Source organism: Struthio camelus, chromosome 2 (assembly GCF_040807025.1).
Source record: "Struthio camelus isolate bStrCam1 chromosome 2, bStrCam1.hap1, whole genome shotgun sequence".
Taxonomy (NCBI): Eukaryota; Metazoa; Chordata; class Aves; order Struthioniformes; family Struthionidae; genus Struthio; species Struthio camelus.
The window spans coordinates 16,129,776-16,144,631 of record NC_090943.1 but is presented as its reverse complement, the minus strand read 5'-3'; the positions used below and the strand labels follow the sequence as shown (position 1 = coordinate 16,144,631).

At 36.4% G+C, this 14,856-nt stretch overlaps 1 protein-coding gene across 26 annotated transcripts in view; it reads right to left on the bottom strand.

The window, feature by feature from the left end:
• Window positions 1-14,856, bottom strand: part of PARD3 (par-3 family cell polarity regulator) — a 468,531-nt gene that overhangs the window by 219,272 nt on the left and 234,403 nt on the right. For all 26 annotated transcript variants that reach the window (XM_068934384.1, XM_068934389.1, XM_068934381.1 and 23 more), the window contains 2 exons: window positions 8,281-8,372; window positions 5,245-5,328 (listed from right to left, as the gene is read on the bottom strand). In XM_068934384.1, the coding sequence (XP_068790485.1) occupies window positions 5,245-5,328; window positions 8,281-8,372 (176 nt within the window). The remainder of the gene's footprint in view (window positions 1-5,244; window positions 5,329-8,280; window positions 8,373-14,856) is intronic.

Genomic DNA, 14,856 nt, shown 5'->3' with positions numbered 1-14,856 from the left:
ATTCAGCCATCACTGCCTATTGTATGTGCACACTGAAGCTATTTACCCATTACCTACAAAATACCTGTAATGTAATCGTATCAGACAGAAGAGAAAACAACCAATTTAGATGTTTGTGGAAAGTTACTAACCTGAAAAGGCAAAAACTAGTTCAGGGGTAAAAATAATGATTGATTTGAAAGCAGATGCGTACCAGTTTCATACAAGCCATGCAACAATGAAAGATCTCTAAAAAGTTCTACTAGAACATAAATGTGGTATAAATTTCGTAAGACCGCAAAGTCAAAGTAAGAAAATCAGCTTATTTTTTCAAGTTAAATGATCATGGTTGGTCAATCACAAATTGCAATTGGAATCATAATTGGAATTAAATCATAAAAGAACTCCTATGGAAAATGTTTACATCACTGCACTACTGTGGAGACATTAAAATAACTTTATCAGCTTTCAAGCCCGACGTCCGGAACTAATTTCCAGTTTTTGGCACCTACTCCTCAGCTTTTTAGGTTGGATAATACCACAAATCAAGTTTCATATAACTTTTAAGAGGCTAACATCAAACAAAGAAAGCCTTGAATTCAACAGATATTCTGAGGGAATGGTACATTCACACCACAGGCAATCTTTGCCCAACACTTTTGGCTACACTTGAGGCTTGAAAGGTTAGAAATGTAGGAGAGGAATAAAAGGAGATGCAGATAACACCTACCTACTGCACGATCAAATAGAGTATCGTTGTTAGAATGGCACGTAAGTGCAAAAATGAAGGCGGTACAAAGGAATCTCAGTATAGACAGCTGTTATTAGACGGTAGCTCTGTTTACTTTCTAATTTAAGCAAAAGAATAAAACATTTCCACTGAAATTTAAAGTGATTTACAAACTCTGGAAAATAAAAGATACTTCTATTGAAAGCAAAAAAATACATGAGAACAGTAGAACAGAAAAATGTATAAACAAATTTTTAGTATGGGTATTGTGTATATATATCAATTCCTGCCATCACTTGAGGGGTTTTTTAAACAACATCTGAAGTTGTAATTTAAACTGACAACAAGAAAGAGAATTCAGGCTCTTATTTTACTCATGCTTCTACGACTTCCTTATTTTTTAAGTTGTTTAGGGTGCATAATAGAAAAAAGCAGATGAAATACTTTTAGCTCGCAGGTTTTAGATGTACCATTTATTGTGAAATCTTTGGCATGCTTTAGTATAAAGAACAGCAGGCTGCGTCCTACGAACTCACTGTTCTGCATTAAAATAACCTGATACTCATTTATGGAAGTTCTTTGTGGTGTTTTTCAGATGGATAACCATTTTTTTTCTGTTCAGTTTTAATAATATAGACTTCACAGAACGAAGAATTGGTAATAAGTGGCAAGTTCGCACAGGTTTAGAGTTTTCTCTCCTTTTATAGTTTACTCCTTCTCATTCACTTCTTTCTTTGCTCTTCAAGTTACACTTTTCTGTTCCCTTTGTATGTCGTCCTTTTTTCTACTTTCATTTTCATGCCTCCTACTCTGCTTAGCTCTGCATTTATCCTATTGCAAAAATGTGCAAGCAGGTTTTGCAAACAAAACTTTTATCTTGACATCCTCCCTAACCATAAGGTGTTGAATATGCACACCTCTCCTCCCTTTTGACACGGTGAAAAAATTCTGTTAGCCATAGCATCTGATAGCATCTGACCGAAAAAGCCAGTAAAGGACAGATGAGCTTCCAGTTGCAAAAAGAGGATTACAAGAAAACATCCGCAGAAGAAAGTTTGATCATCTCTGTAAAAATCAGAGATACTTTTCCCAGAAAATTACTTAGAGATTTTTTTTTCCCATAACAGCAAATTTCTCAGATTTTCCAGGAATAGAAATAACTAGTAGCATCTGTACAGACGAGGCAGCAATGCTCACTGGTTTTGTCCAAGTTCGAGAGCCAATACTGAAGACAGACTCTAACTCCAAATCCAAAACTGTCCCAAAAGACCATGATAAAATCAAATATTTCTTCAATATAAAGTAAGGACATAGTTGTGACACATAACCGTTAGAAGTTGAGCAGAGGGAAGTTATGTTTGGGGTTGAGGTTCTTTTTTGGCAGAAGAGGGCCTCTGCAGATTGCATGGAGAAAAACAGGAAGAATAGCATTGTTTTTACGCTTATTACGATTAATGCTTCAAAAGCTATTATTTACTGAGTAACATTCTCAAAAGGAAAGGAAAGGAATTGGGAGAAGAAGAATTGAAAATACAGCAAAACTGGAACTGAACGCTAGATAAATATGGAGATCGGTGGGCCAATGGAGAACACTATGCTAAGCTATATCAGACCTCTTCTTTTTGGACATTCCTCAAAGTCTTTTCTGAGTGCTTTGCTCAATTTTATATACTTAGGCTTTTAATAGCAAGATCCCTGGCTCAACCAATGGAAGAGTCAGCTTTCCGGGCAGAGGAGGAACAAAGAGTGGACGTGTGCTACAGTAAGAAACACGCAGTGGCAACAGAGTATCCCTGCCAAGCATCTGCTCTCCCCATGAATCTAGCAAAGGTAGCATTAAGTGCCTCTATCTTTTCCAGAGAGCTGGGAGACCAGAAAAAAACTAAGAACTCCAAAGTGAAGGTGGATGTATGCCATTCCCTTCCAACACTGCTACAGGCAGCTGGAGAAAATGTGTTTATTCTCACTGAAAGAGAGAATATCACTTTACTTACATCAGTAGGTAAAGAAGCAGGGAAGAGGCACTCAGGTGACCAGTCCTGAGCAATGAACTCTCCCTTCCCTCACAGTACCATAGAGAGATCATGAGAGAAATCTCCTGGGAGCAGTGAGGTGCTCTCCAACTCTGGCTGTTCTCCACACTTTTAAGACATAGACACAAGTACTCCCGCCTCCAGCTCTTTCGGGTCACAGCAGTCGAGAGCCTACAGCAGATGCCCAGCTATCCCCAAATGGTGAGGGAAGTCGGAGACGGCGGTGGGAAGAACCAAAAAGCCAACCGAGGTAGGAATGCTGCTGATCCTGTGCCCATGCTAATACATAAATATTCCTAAATACAAGCTGAAGATTCTGTGTGCAAAAAAGAATAAAAAAGAGCAGGCCATTTGGTTGTTCCAAAAACAGTATGTATAGACTTCTACACAAGTCACTGATAGTCCTCTCTTGGATGTTTCTGCATTTGTTTCTAGAAAAGACAAAGTAGGGGAAATGAAGGATACATCTCTTCACTAAGAGATTCGAAAATTCCAGGTATAGACATTTTATAAAAGAATATATGCCAATGGACAAAGATCTAGGAACAGAGTAAACTTAGGTATTAATATTCTATATTAGATAGGTAGATTATTTTGGGGGGTTTCCTAACAACTCAGGCAGCAATTGCTTGTACTCTGCATTTTTCAACAAGAGGAGTCCTAATGCTATGAAAAAGAGCAGACAAGTTTCAATATATAAGTTGGTTTCACTTGCAAAAGAATTTAATTTTCAAGTATGTCCTGATTATAACATTTATAATTAAAATTAGCTTTCCTGTAATGAAACTTTACCATAAAATCATGATCTCAGGATAAAAAAAAGGGGATTAAAAGCCCTTCATATTTCATGGAATAGCTAATGTCCTATATATATGTGTGTGCATTTTATATATATATATATATACATATAAAATTTCTGCTTATATCTTTTTTTCATTTTTTATGTTCTCATTATGTATAAACAGCATAAGCTTCGCCTCAGACTTGACAAGAACACTGACAGCCTGGAACACCTTACTTGAGTTAAATTCCTGCTGAAAATGTCAAAATATAGATTTTTTAAATCAATTTTACTAAACTGAACAGGCACTTAGTAAGCAGCCAACATTCTTAAACTAGTCTTTTTCTCGGCCTTCAGAACAGCTAAATCCCAGATAATTGTGTGAACAGTCCAACCATTTCCAAGTTTACAAGTTTTACTTCTGAGCTAATGTTTGAAATAGCATTCACTCATGTCCGTTCCATCCCCATATTGAATTTATCAAATTTCAGGTCATGAATAGAAGAATTTACCACATTATGGAAGTTTGCTCTTAACTCCTTAAGCCCTCAGAAAAAGTTGCCTTAAATTCAAAAATTCTTACAATACACATCAGTATGGCTATCAAAGCATTACGTTTAAAGTAAATATCACAAATAAAGATTTTATATCATGTTTAAAGTCCTGTGAAGGTATTTCACGTAGAAGAAAAACATATATTCTTCTTTGAAAAGATGTTGATATCAACGGATGACATATAGCAAGTGACACTTGCTTTTAACCACTCAACTGAAATTGCTGTTGGATAGGTGGACAGGACATAATATCATTTTGGTGTGTAACCAAAGATTACTTTCTTAAATTGTGTATTTGGTCACCTTTTCCTTAAAGAAGGAAAATATACCATATGCTTAAATCATCACCACAATAAAAACTTGTTTTTATTCTTGAGGAATTATCCCTTTTTCAACATATCTAAAAGCTTCAAATGTACCACTAATTGCTACATATCTACAATAGCTATTTTTCTCAGACTATAGTAATATTTCGATTAAGGATTCTAAATGGTAAAACTCTACTGTAGCAAAGTTACCATTATGGATGACGCATTCTTTTTACTAATATAATCCACAAAACGTCATTTTAATGTAAATGACTTCGCTTACACATTTTTTAAACACTCAGACTTCAGAAATTGCAGCTTGGCACATAATGAAATTTAAAGCGGGTTCTTCTGCCCTGAAAATAGAATGTTTCAGCTAGTTTTGCTACTTTATTTTAATTCCAACTGACTGTAAAATATTTAACAATAAAAGCATTTTGACTGTTTTTTCTTCCAGTCTTATCAAATGCAGGTGTAAGAAGACCCTGGTTTAGATTGATGGTATTTTGGTACTTGTGGCTATAAATAGTCAGAAGGAAAATGTTACATAAATATCTACCTGAAATAAAGGAAGAGAATACAATTTATAAGGGTTTAAAAGGAACGATCTCACACTTCAATCTCCCTTTAGATCATAATAGAACTTCTATTATGAATCCTGCAATTTGAACTCATTTTAATCAGTATTATAGTGTACAAAGTGTATCAACTTGCATTTTTTTCTTTCTTAATCAGTAAAGCTTCCTTTTAAAAAAATGTGGTATTGAATATAAGGAAAAGGCACATAATACAAGAATTAATATAACAGAGATAAAACACAGCAAGTTATGATTCACTTAAAATCCTACACAATAATTACCTTCCGCCTCGGGCACTGAAAGGCACTACATGGATTCCCAAAGGCCCACCGTCGTTGGAGACTTCTACGAGCTTTACCATATCACTGTGAGACAATGATGAATGAAGGAATATGAACATGTACCGTGAATGAACCAAAAAACCCCACACAAACATACACAGAAAAACAAAAACATTCCAGAAACTAAGTCATGGTGATGAAAGCACTGTTGAATATTACATACCTGAATATTAATCTGATGGCATGAAAGGAGATCAATCATCAAAAATAATTCAATTAATAAAACAAACAAAAATTAACATCATTGTTGGTAAACCTAATATTTAATATAAAAATAATAATATCATCATTACATGTATATGGTTTCACTTCTTCCTCTTTTGAACATTAAATTTAAGCTCTCTAGCACACACTAATACTTAAGACTGAGGAGGTTTTAAAATCTAACACTTTTCAGAACAGGACTTAACTGTTTGAACTGCCAAGGTTTTTATACCTTTAATATTGCATACAATTTTTCCTCAAACGTCCAAAAGCTGATCATAGTGCTTTATGCTTTATTTGCTTATTTTAGGGAGAGGCCACTCTTAAGTCTTAATGTTAGTTTTACATAATAACCAGCTAGTCAAAGAAGAATTATTACATTTGTAATCGACTAAATTCTTCTGGATTTAAAATATATTAATAAAATTTGCTTTATCCTATTTTCATTCTTTTATAGAAAACCTGCTCTTTATTATGCAAAGTTTCCAGAGCAAGAATTAACTATAACATTCAAAAACAACCATACATCCTCCTGAAGCAACTAGGCATCTAATTTTGAATTATAGTATTTACTTTAGAGAGATAAAAGTGGAAAAGAAAAATACAGGCTCAGAAAAAGATGTAAAAGGATTCTAGAAACAGATTTGGACCAAACCTAGTGATGAGTTTGAGATATGCATGCATCTGGAAAGGTGGAATATTTCCATAAACCATACAGACTTATAAATAGCCAAATGAGAAAACAATACATGTAGGCCAAATCTCCACCTCCATAATAATCTCGAAATACAAATGGAGCAAAGAGCAAAACTAACACTCTATGACAGACAGCAGTAAAAGATGTTCTAGTCCCTTCAGCAGGTTCTTGATTACGTGGTGACGCACCACGAAACCTTGCACTGCTTAATCTAGGATTTGAGAATAACCAGACCACACAGCATTATAAAGACAACATTCCAATTTGCTTTATATTCCTTCGACATGAATACTTTAAATTTATAAGGTAGGTCTTGAATTTGTTGCTCGTCCCATCTTGTCTTTGTTTTTTAAACTCATTTCTAAACAACACAAAGGGAAGGGTCTCTACCACCGTTACCATCATGTAGCTCAAGAAAGTACTACAGACACAGGAGAGTTGAGGAACAGTAACCAAAAAGTGTTATTCAGAGCTGGATAAACTTTTGCAGATTGAGAGCACTACAGCATTTGGTAATATTTCCAGTCCCAGTTTCTGTATAGCCTACCTTAATTTCATTCCCACTGCACATTAAGGCTAAGCGTTCATTAACTTTTGTGCAAAGCAGCTCACAGGAAACAAGTAATGCCTTTCACGCCCAAAAGGTATTCTAAGACATATTTTATTATTGGTATGCCTATAGACCCCTATGATCACCTTTTTTCTGAATTTCCTATTAGCTTAAAAGAAAACTGAAGGCTGAGGAAGAGAACAAATAAAATCAATATGATTCACCTGGAACTTTCATGAAAAGTAGGAACACAGCTTAAATTAAAAGGTCAATTTTCATAACCAGCCTACACTGTTAAACTTACTCTAGTGCATGAGCCCGTATTCTACCCCTCTTCCGATATACACTTAAAGTTTATGCGCTCATTTTTCTTCTACTGTTTTTCTTCTAAACACTGATCCTAAATTCAAATGTTAAACTCTGTAAAATAGAAAATAAAGGGAAATGATCCCTTTCTAATCAATTCATGCTAGGTATTTTCCAATGTACCTCAACTTTGTGCAGAGAATTCAAGAGAGATTGTTTCATTTCTGCTCCTCACCCTGATTTTCTTGTAAGTGAGGGCCAAGTATTTCAAACAAACATTACAAAAATTTATGATATCAAAATAGAAAAATAAAGTAGCATATGATAAAAAGCCAATAAATCAATAAAAGGAAAAACAGGAAGCATTACATTTGAAAGAACTTCTATAAGGTCTATTTATAAAGCAGCATTTTGAATTTACAGTATAACAAATTTTGTTAATGGAACAGAGAAAATCTGAGTGTGCATCACTTAATAGATGTCACCATGATCTTTATCTAACATTTAAACCAACTCTACTTAATTTATAATTTAATTCAAAAGTAATAGGAGTAGAAGATTTTTTTAATTTAAAATTTAAGTTTAATTAATTTAAAAGGTTTAATTTAAGGGTAGAAAGGATATTTTCTCGTTAATTCCATACGGATCAGTTCCTTGCAATGAAATGCAAAAGGTCAAAATTGCTGTATCTTGTGATTAAATGAAATATCATTTACTAAATCTTTAAGATCGAAGGGAGTTTCTAACTCTCAAACAATATCAGTTTAGATCCATTTACAAAATTGGAGTTTTTTTGATCAGGCAATTCATTTGAACTCACACGGTTCTTCTCTGTAAGCTGGTGGGCGGTGTAAAGATTTCCCCCACTGAAATTCTTGCCTATTCATTTATTTTTGCTAGCTTTGACCTTATTCCTTACAACAACTTTTCAGAGTTCTATCAAATAAGCATCTTCTGTGAAGCAGAAAATCTGCTGTAGCATCAGCACTTAAAAATGTCAAGAGTCCAATGCTCATTTTTAACACAGGCTTTTAAAAACTTTTTAAAAGCTGTCTTTAAAAAGTGCACTAAGTAAATGGTTTAAAATAGAACTACACATGACAAACTAAGGTTGCCCTGCTTTCTTTAGAGCCATATCATTTATATTATTGAGTTTTTGGTTAATCTATATTCATTTCAAGGCTCATCATTAAAATAATGTGTTCTATAAGTAACTTACTCCAGGGAAAAATTGGTAGCATTCTCCAAACCAGTGTCCGCATGTCCCACAGGTTCAACTCTACTGTTGTCCTCCTCTGTTCGATCTTCGTCCTAAAAAAAAAAAAATCTAGTTTAAACCCATATTTAACAGGTTAACTCTTTTCTAAAGGGAGTTTAACATTCCCATTTTCAAATTATGACGGTTGCCACAGTTCCAGTGGAAATGCGTGCTTCTACAACTACATAAATCTTTTCTGTTGCTGTCTATAATTGTTATAAATTCCTTTTCTCGTTTTATGCTTTTTTTTAAATGTTACTTAGACTTTGGTCAGTTTTATATCTTAGTTTTACTACAAGTATAAAAGCAATTCCACAGAAGATATCAGAGCAAACAGATTTTTTTAAGTGGTACACAAGTGAAAGCATGAAATAAGCTGACAGTCAGCAGCTACATACAAACTCCTTTAAAACTCTCCTCAGGCAAGTTACTGGAGGACTCAGCTGAATACACAAGTCAGCCCACTGAGTCTCATTTGCAGTTATAAGTAGTGTAAGGCACTGTAGCTCATATAATTCCAGAAAGATCTCTTTGTACATTTTATGACAGGCCTTTCTTAATAGCATTCCAGAAACGGTATCAAAGAGTTCCGTGAGGCTCTAATGCTAGCCAATTGCTTTTATTTTTAATTTGACTTCCCAAAACGAACAAACATTGTTCACCAAACCTATAATTTTAATGTCAGAGTTGGGAATGCTGCATTTCCAAATTTAGATCCAGGTAAATCAAGCACTATCGGTAAGAAAAGAAGATCTACATCCATTGTTATACCTGTGTTACTCATTAGAAGTTTATGCTTTTAATTGCCCATGTGACCAAACAGACAATATTATAAAGTGTAAACAGTAGGAATCAAAGCACAGATTTCAATTCTAGAGCCAGAGCCATCAAATCAGTAAAATGATAAGTGATAGGTTATGAGTTCAGCACACAGAGTCAGACAATATATTAAATTATTGAGGAGATATTAAAGCAAGGCAGAGGCAGTCGGTAATGTCCAATTGACATTTCCACTGAGAGCCTGCAAAAGCAGGAGGCTGGATACATCAGGCTTCTCTGAGCTGTAGACGTGCCTTGTGCATCCGGGATAGCAGTGCACTGCATGAAGCCAAGCTACTTGAAGATTGATGATCCTGTGTTTTGAGAGGCTTTAATATGCACTTCTTCGTCATCTATCTCTGTTAAGCACTAGGCAAGTAATACATTTCAAAGGTTAACCAGCATCTTGAACCTGCCTAGAACTGCATTATGAAAGTAAACAAAAACTCCAAATAAAATATTTTCCATATTGTAAAAGTTGCTTATAAACCCAATATAATAATCTGTATGTCAAAACATGACATAACAAGCTAATAATTATATTTTTATATTTATTTCAGTTGCAGTTGCACATGTGCAACTGAATAGGATGAATTAAGGTTGAAAATTAAAAATATTTAAATATTAAATATAGATTTAATATAAATATAGAATATAGAATAAAATATAGAATAAAATTACAGGCAGTTTGCAAAACTATATATGGGAAAATCGGAACATTTGGAATCATTTCCTTTTTAAAAATATCTATTCTACCTCGTTTCATATAGCATCCTGCAGATCATTGTTGTCATGAGTTTCTTGCTTTGAGGTTGGGGACACATGATTACAGAGACGTATATAAATATACTTTACATTGTCCTAAAGCCATTATTTGCAAGTCTAACACAGTTCCTGAAGAAACACAATTGTGAATGTCAGCTGTGTTAACAGGCCATCCCAAATGTTACTTTGTTAATGTAGTATTTTTGGCAATTTTCCGTGTATGGTCTTTTCCAGCAAATGTACGATAAGTACATACACGTGTAAGATGAGCCTGAAATAACACCCTATCTGTTAGTAGATACGCCTCTACTAATAACTAATTGCCCAGCTTTATGCCACGTCATTTTAGCAAATACATCTACATATTTACAGTGTAACAATCACTCATCTAACATCAGGTGGGTCCTACACCTCCCTGTCCTTCAGCCCCTATATGTTTCCCTTGACTAGTTTGAAGCAAGTCTGTTCGTAAACGAAGCTCCCTTTGCCTTCTCGGTGTTCGGGGACTTCCTTTGGCCTTCCTCTCGGCAGAGCTACTTTCCGTGGCCTCCTAGGCTGCAGCCAGATGTGCCCAGCTCTCGCCAAATCCTCATGGAAATCTGTCTTTCCATCACTTCTCAGGCCTAACTGTGTCTTTGCTCCCTTCCCCAGAGCCTCCTAGTGTCAGCACGCACTAAAGCCTCTCCACTTGTTGCGCGTCCTCTTGTTTTTCTTTTTGTCTCAGCTCGTACTCTGACGATTTTTCCGCCGAGCCCGTGGGTGCCCGCCTGACCCAGAGCGCAACCAGGACGGAGGAGAGAGCCGCCTCGCCTGCCGGCTGCCTACCCACACCCTGGCAACCGGAGAAGACTGGGTCTGAAGCCGCAAAGCTAAAGAAGCTATATCCAGCGATGCCGTCCAGCACAATCGCACTGACTTTCTGTGCATTTCTTAGGGAGAATTATAAACCCGACGCGTTTTGGGGCTGGGCTCTCTGTCAGTTATCCAAGCAATTAAGAAAAAGCAGCTCCCACATGCCAGTGTCTGGCTTCTCCTGGACAGCAGACCGATCTTAAACAAAAATAAGTATGTGCCTGCAAATAGGTACCTAGAGGGGGAAACACAACTCTAGCTAAAGTATCACTGCCATAATCAACAGATGTATCCTTTTAAAAATCTTTAATATTACAGTAATCAGGCACTCTTTTTTTCTCAAAATAACATAGATTTTGATTTACATTGAAGTGAACAGAGGGAGAAATTGGACACCTGCAGAGGGATTTGACTGCAAATTCTGATTTACTAAGAAAAGTAACTAGCTGTGAAAATCTCTACATCAAGCAATTATTTCTTTATTTGGAAAGTCGTTTTCCTCCTGAAAGGCTAATTCCACCTGTATGTCCTATCATGAGGTAAAGCAATGGAAAGGACATTTAGCAGAGCAAGAAAGTTTCGGAGAAGCCAGACTGATATTATCTCAGATATTTTCTCAAAAATAACTTTTTGGGCAAGCTCCCAAGCTTGTAAGCTTTCGGTTATCTCTGCAAAAACACTGATACCTGCCATACCAAAAGATACAGCTTGTCATGCAATTAATGTACAGCCATTAAGGACATTTTTTTCTCTAAAATTGAAACGAAGCAAAAAATGTCATTTCATTTTTACAGCACAGAGAAAAGTCAAAGTGCCTCTTTCCATGTACTTCTCCATACTTAACGCATTCAGTATAAAACTTCATCAGTTCCATTTTACTGTTAACCGAGATGACTAACCCAGGGCTTCTCACTTGAGCCTTTCTGTGTCACAAGAAATGTAAGCAACTTTCCATAATAAGCCATCTGTCATGTATTTAGGCTACTAATAGATTAAGCGATATAATGATAATCTTGAAAAATGGCATTTAAAACAAAGCAAAGTCCTTAAAATTATTTTTAATTAGTTCAACAGAATTAGGGATTTCAAAGAGCTATTCCTACTCTTGGCTGGATCCGTACAAAATTCCGGTGTCTCGTAAGGGACAGGTTTCTGCACAGGCAGACAGGAGCAGATTCTTGCAAAACAAAAACAAAAACAAAAACAAAACAAAACAAAAACAAACAGAAAAATCCCACCGTGTTTATGTAGCTGCCCAAACAAGTCAAGCCATTGGTCTAAAAAGAAATGAAAAGTTTTGTTTCATTATTGTTCTGAGTTCTACAATAAAATTAACTACTCAAAAACTGAAAAGTTGTCTTAGCTGCTCAAAACGGACTCTTAACGCTAGCAGTTCGGCCTGCACAGCTTTAAAGAAATACGTATGAAAAGTTGCCCATTTGTTTTATATTTTTAAAGAAAATATCCCTTCTCCTCTTAAAATTACACAACCCCTACGTTTAAGAAACGTTAGCACTATACTTGCCACTACAACCTTGTTCAGTGTGTATGCACCAAAATATACGCGGCAATGACACTCTCTCAGATTACTCCTCCTTCAGGGGCTCTACCTCATTCGGAGCCAGTAGTGATTCTGCTGGCTGCAGAGGGTAAGGCTGCCTTGCTTAATTTTCAAAGCTCTTCACAGCCATGCCTTCCTTATCTTACGGGATATTCTATCTGTCTTGACCAAAATATCAGCCCTTGCCACAATCACTACCAGTCAATGCTTCATCTTCAAACAAGCACTTTCCCCCTCAGCTGTGTTATTCCTTACACTTGGAAGGAACTCTCCTTAAGTACAAGCAGGACTATTTCATTTTCCCTCTTCAAACTCCCTCCTGAAGCTCTTCCCTCGACAGTTACCTACAGAAAAGTCAACAGCAGCCCTGGAGTGTGAATAAAGTTAGTTCAGTGCCTTAAACTTCTACACAGTTCATTTGTGCGCTCTTCACTTCTACGCACCTGATTTGAAGATGTCCTGATCTGAGAAAGTGCTGATTACAATCGACTACAATCAGAGGCGTCGGGAATTGGCCTCTGAAGGCACGGAAGGGTTATCCAAATACCTGCCTTCCCACAACATGCAGATCCTATCGCTCAAACTTGATATCAATATCTGCATTTTCTTAATAAGGGAAAAAAATGGGAGCAAAGCCCTTTCAATTTACAAGGATATAATAATAATTTCATTAGTGTTTAGGAAGTGCTAGGATATTTTGTTGATTATGGCTGTGTGAAAGACAACCTGAAACTGAGCAACTCTACTTTGCAATGATCTGAATGCTCTAGAGCAAGCTCTGTGCCACCCACCAAGGCAAGAGAAAATCTGAACGGACACTTACTATGTAAACAGCAACTACCTTGGGCACTGAATAAATCCAGACTAACGTTAGAAAAGGGAAGCTCTAAGTAAAGATCATCATCACACACAGAGCTGTACTAAGGTTTCGCATCCAGTGTCCATTCTGCACGTTTGCATTGTTCATTTCTGCAACCTGCAGTGTGAAACGCACCTCCAATATCTACTACAGCTGGCTCCCTCTCTCCAACCAGCGCTTTCCTGCCCTGATTTTGCTGTTAACTTACACTCAATTTAGACAGCTTAATCCCTCCCCTTGTCTGAGCACCGGGAAGGGGATTATGGAAACGCAGGAAGGACGTGACACCTGTGCTCAGTTGCAGCATCCGGCCCCACCGTGCAGGGGATGAGATCTGGCATTACAGCTAACCTATCCAAACTGCAGTAGTCCTTACATGGAAAACCATGCTCGACAGCTCCGAGTGAATGGTTTGTGTAGTCTAGTCTGCTTGCGTTGTTAAAAGCTCTAACATATTCAGCGAAAACAGAAAGTCTGGGAATTTCAGCTGTAAATTGTAGTAAATCTGTTGCCAGCGTACACAAAGCAAAATTTGTTCTAACTTCAAAACTTGCTAATTGAAGAAACCATACCGACCATTGATCCAACCATAACGAAAGTCGGGCTGACACAGATGCACAAGAGCTATACAACGTAACGTTCTTTCATGCTATAATTAAACCTGTTTTGTATTTTTACTAGTCTGCAGAGGAATCCCTGCAGCAAAATATTTTTATATAGGGTGGATGTTCTTGGTATATAACACTTACAGCACTTTTACAAATATTATCAACTGAAAACAGGGTCTTGAAATGGCAAGGAATTGCAACCATTATAGCAAACAAGTGGCATGATTATATATGGTAAATATATCAGACATACACACCTCTACAAATAGAAGCCACTCAATACATAGCCTCTGTGTTTGGAAGGAGAAATCAAGCTTGTTTGTTTTCTAGCATTTTTTAATCTTAGTGTAGTGAATTAATGTACTAAAAATAGCAAAAAGAAAGAAGCAGTACTTAACTTTTAACAGGTAGTTAGATTAATGTAGAGATGGACATAATATCAATAAAGAAGTGCTCCTGAAAGACTGCACACTAGCAATTTTTTTTCTCCCCAGCTGGGACACAACAAAAACAATGCTTATGTTATTAATATATGCCCTTCCCTTCATCTCTCCCCTTTTGTTCTCTTGCACTTCTCTATAATGATTATGGAAGAAGAGACTGTACTTGCTATTAGTCTCCTGGCAGCCGTGTTTTATAAATGTTTGTTTGGTCCTTGCAGCATAAAGCCGGTTCTCTCTCTGTACGATCAGACTGGGAGGAAACAGCTCCTAAGGGACCTATTTCCTGTGTCTTAACTAGCACAAATATACCAGCATCAGGCTTTTGTGCTAATGTTCTCACTTCTTGATTAACTGGCCAAACCTCCAGAGAATGGCAATTTTCAATCAAATCTCAAGAACAGTTACAAAGATCACATGGGAAAAAAATGAAAGTTATTGAATAAAAAAAATAGAGTTTCTCCCTCTTGAACACAAACATATACATGCACATATAATTAGAAGAGAGCTCTGTGTAATCCATATCAGCTCTGTACTAGGTGCACTGCTATTATCAGTAATTGAGAGAGAGGGAAAGAAACCATATTAAACCATCAACTGCTTAAACAAACCAAAATAAAAAAAACTCAGAAA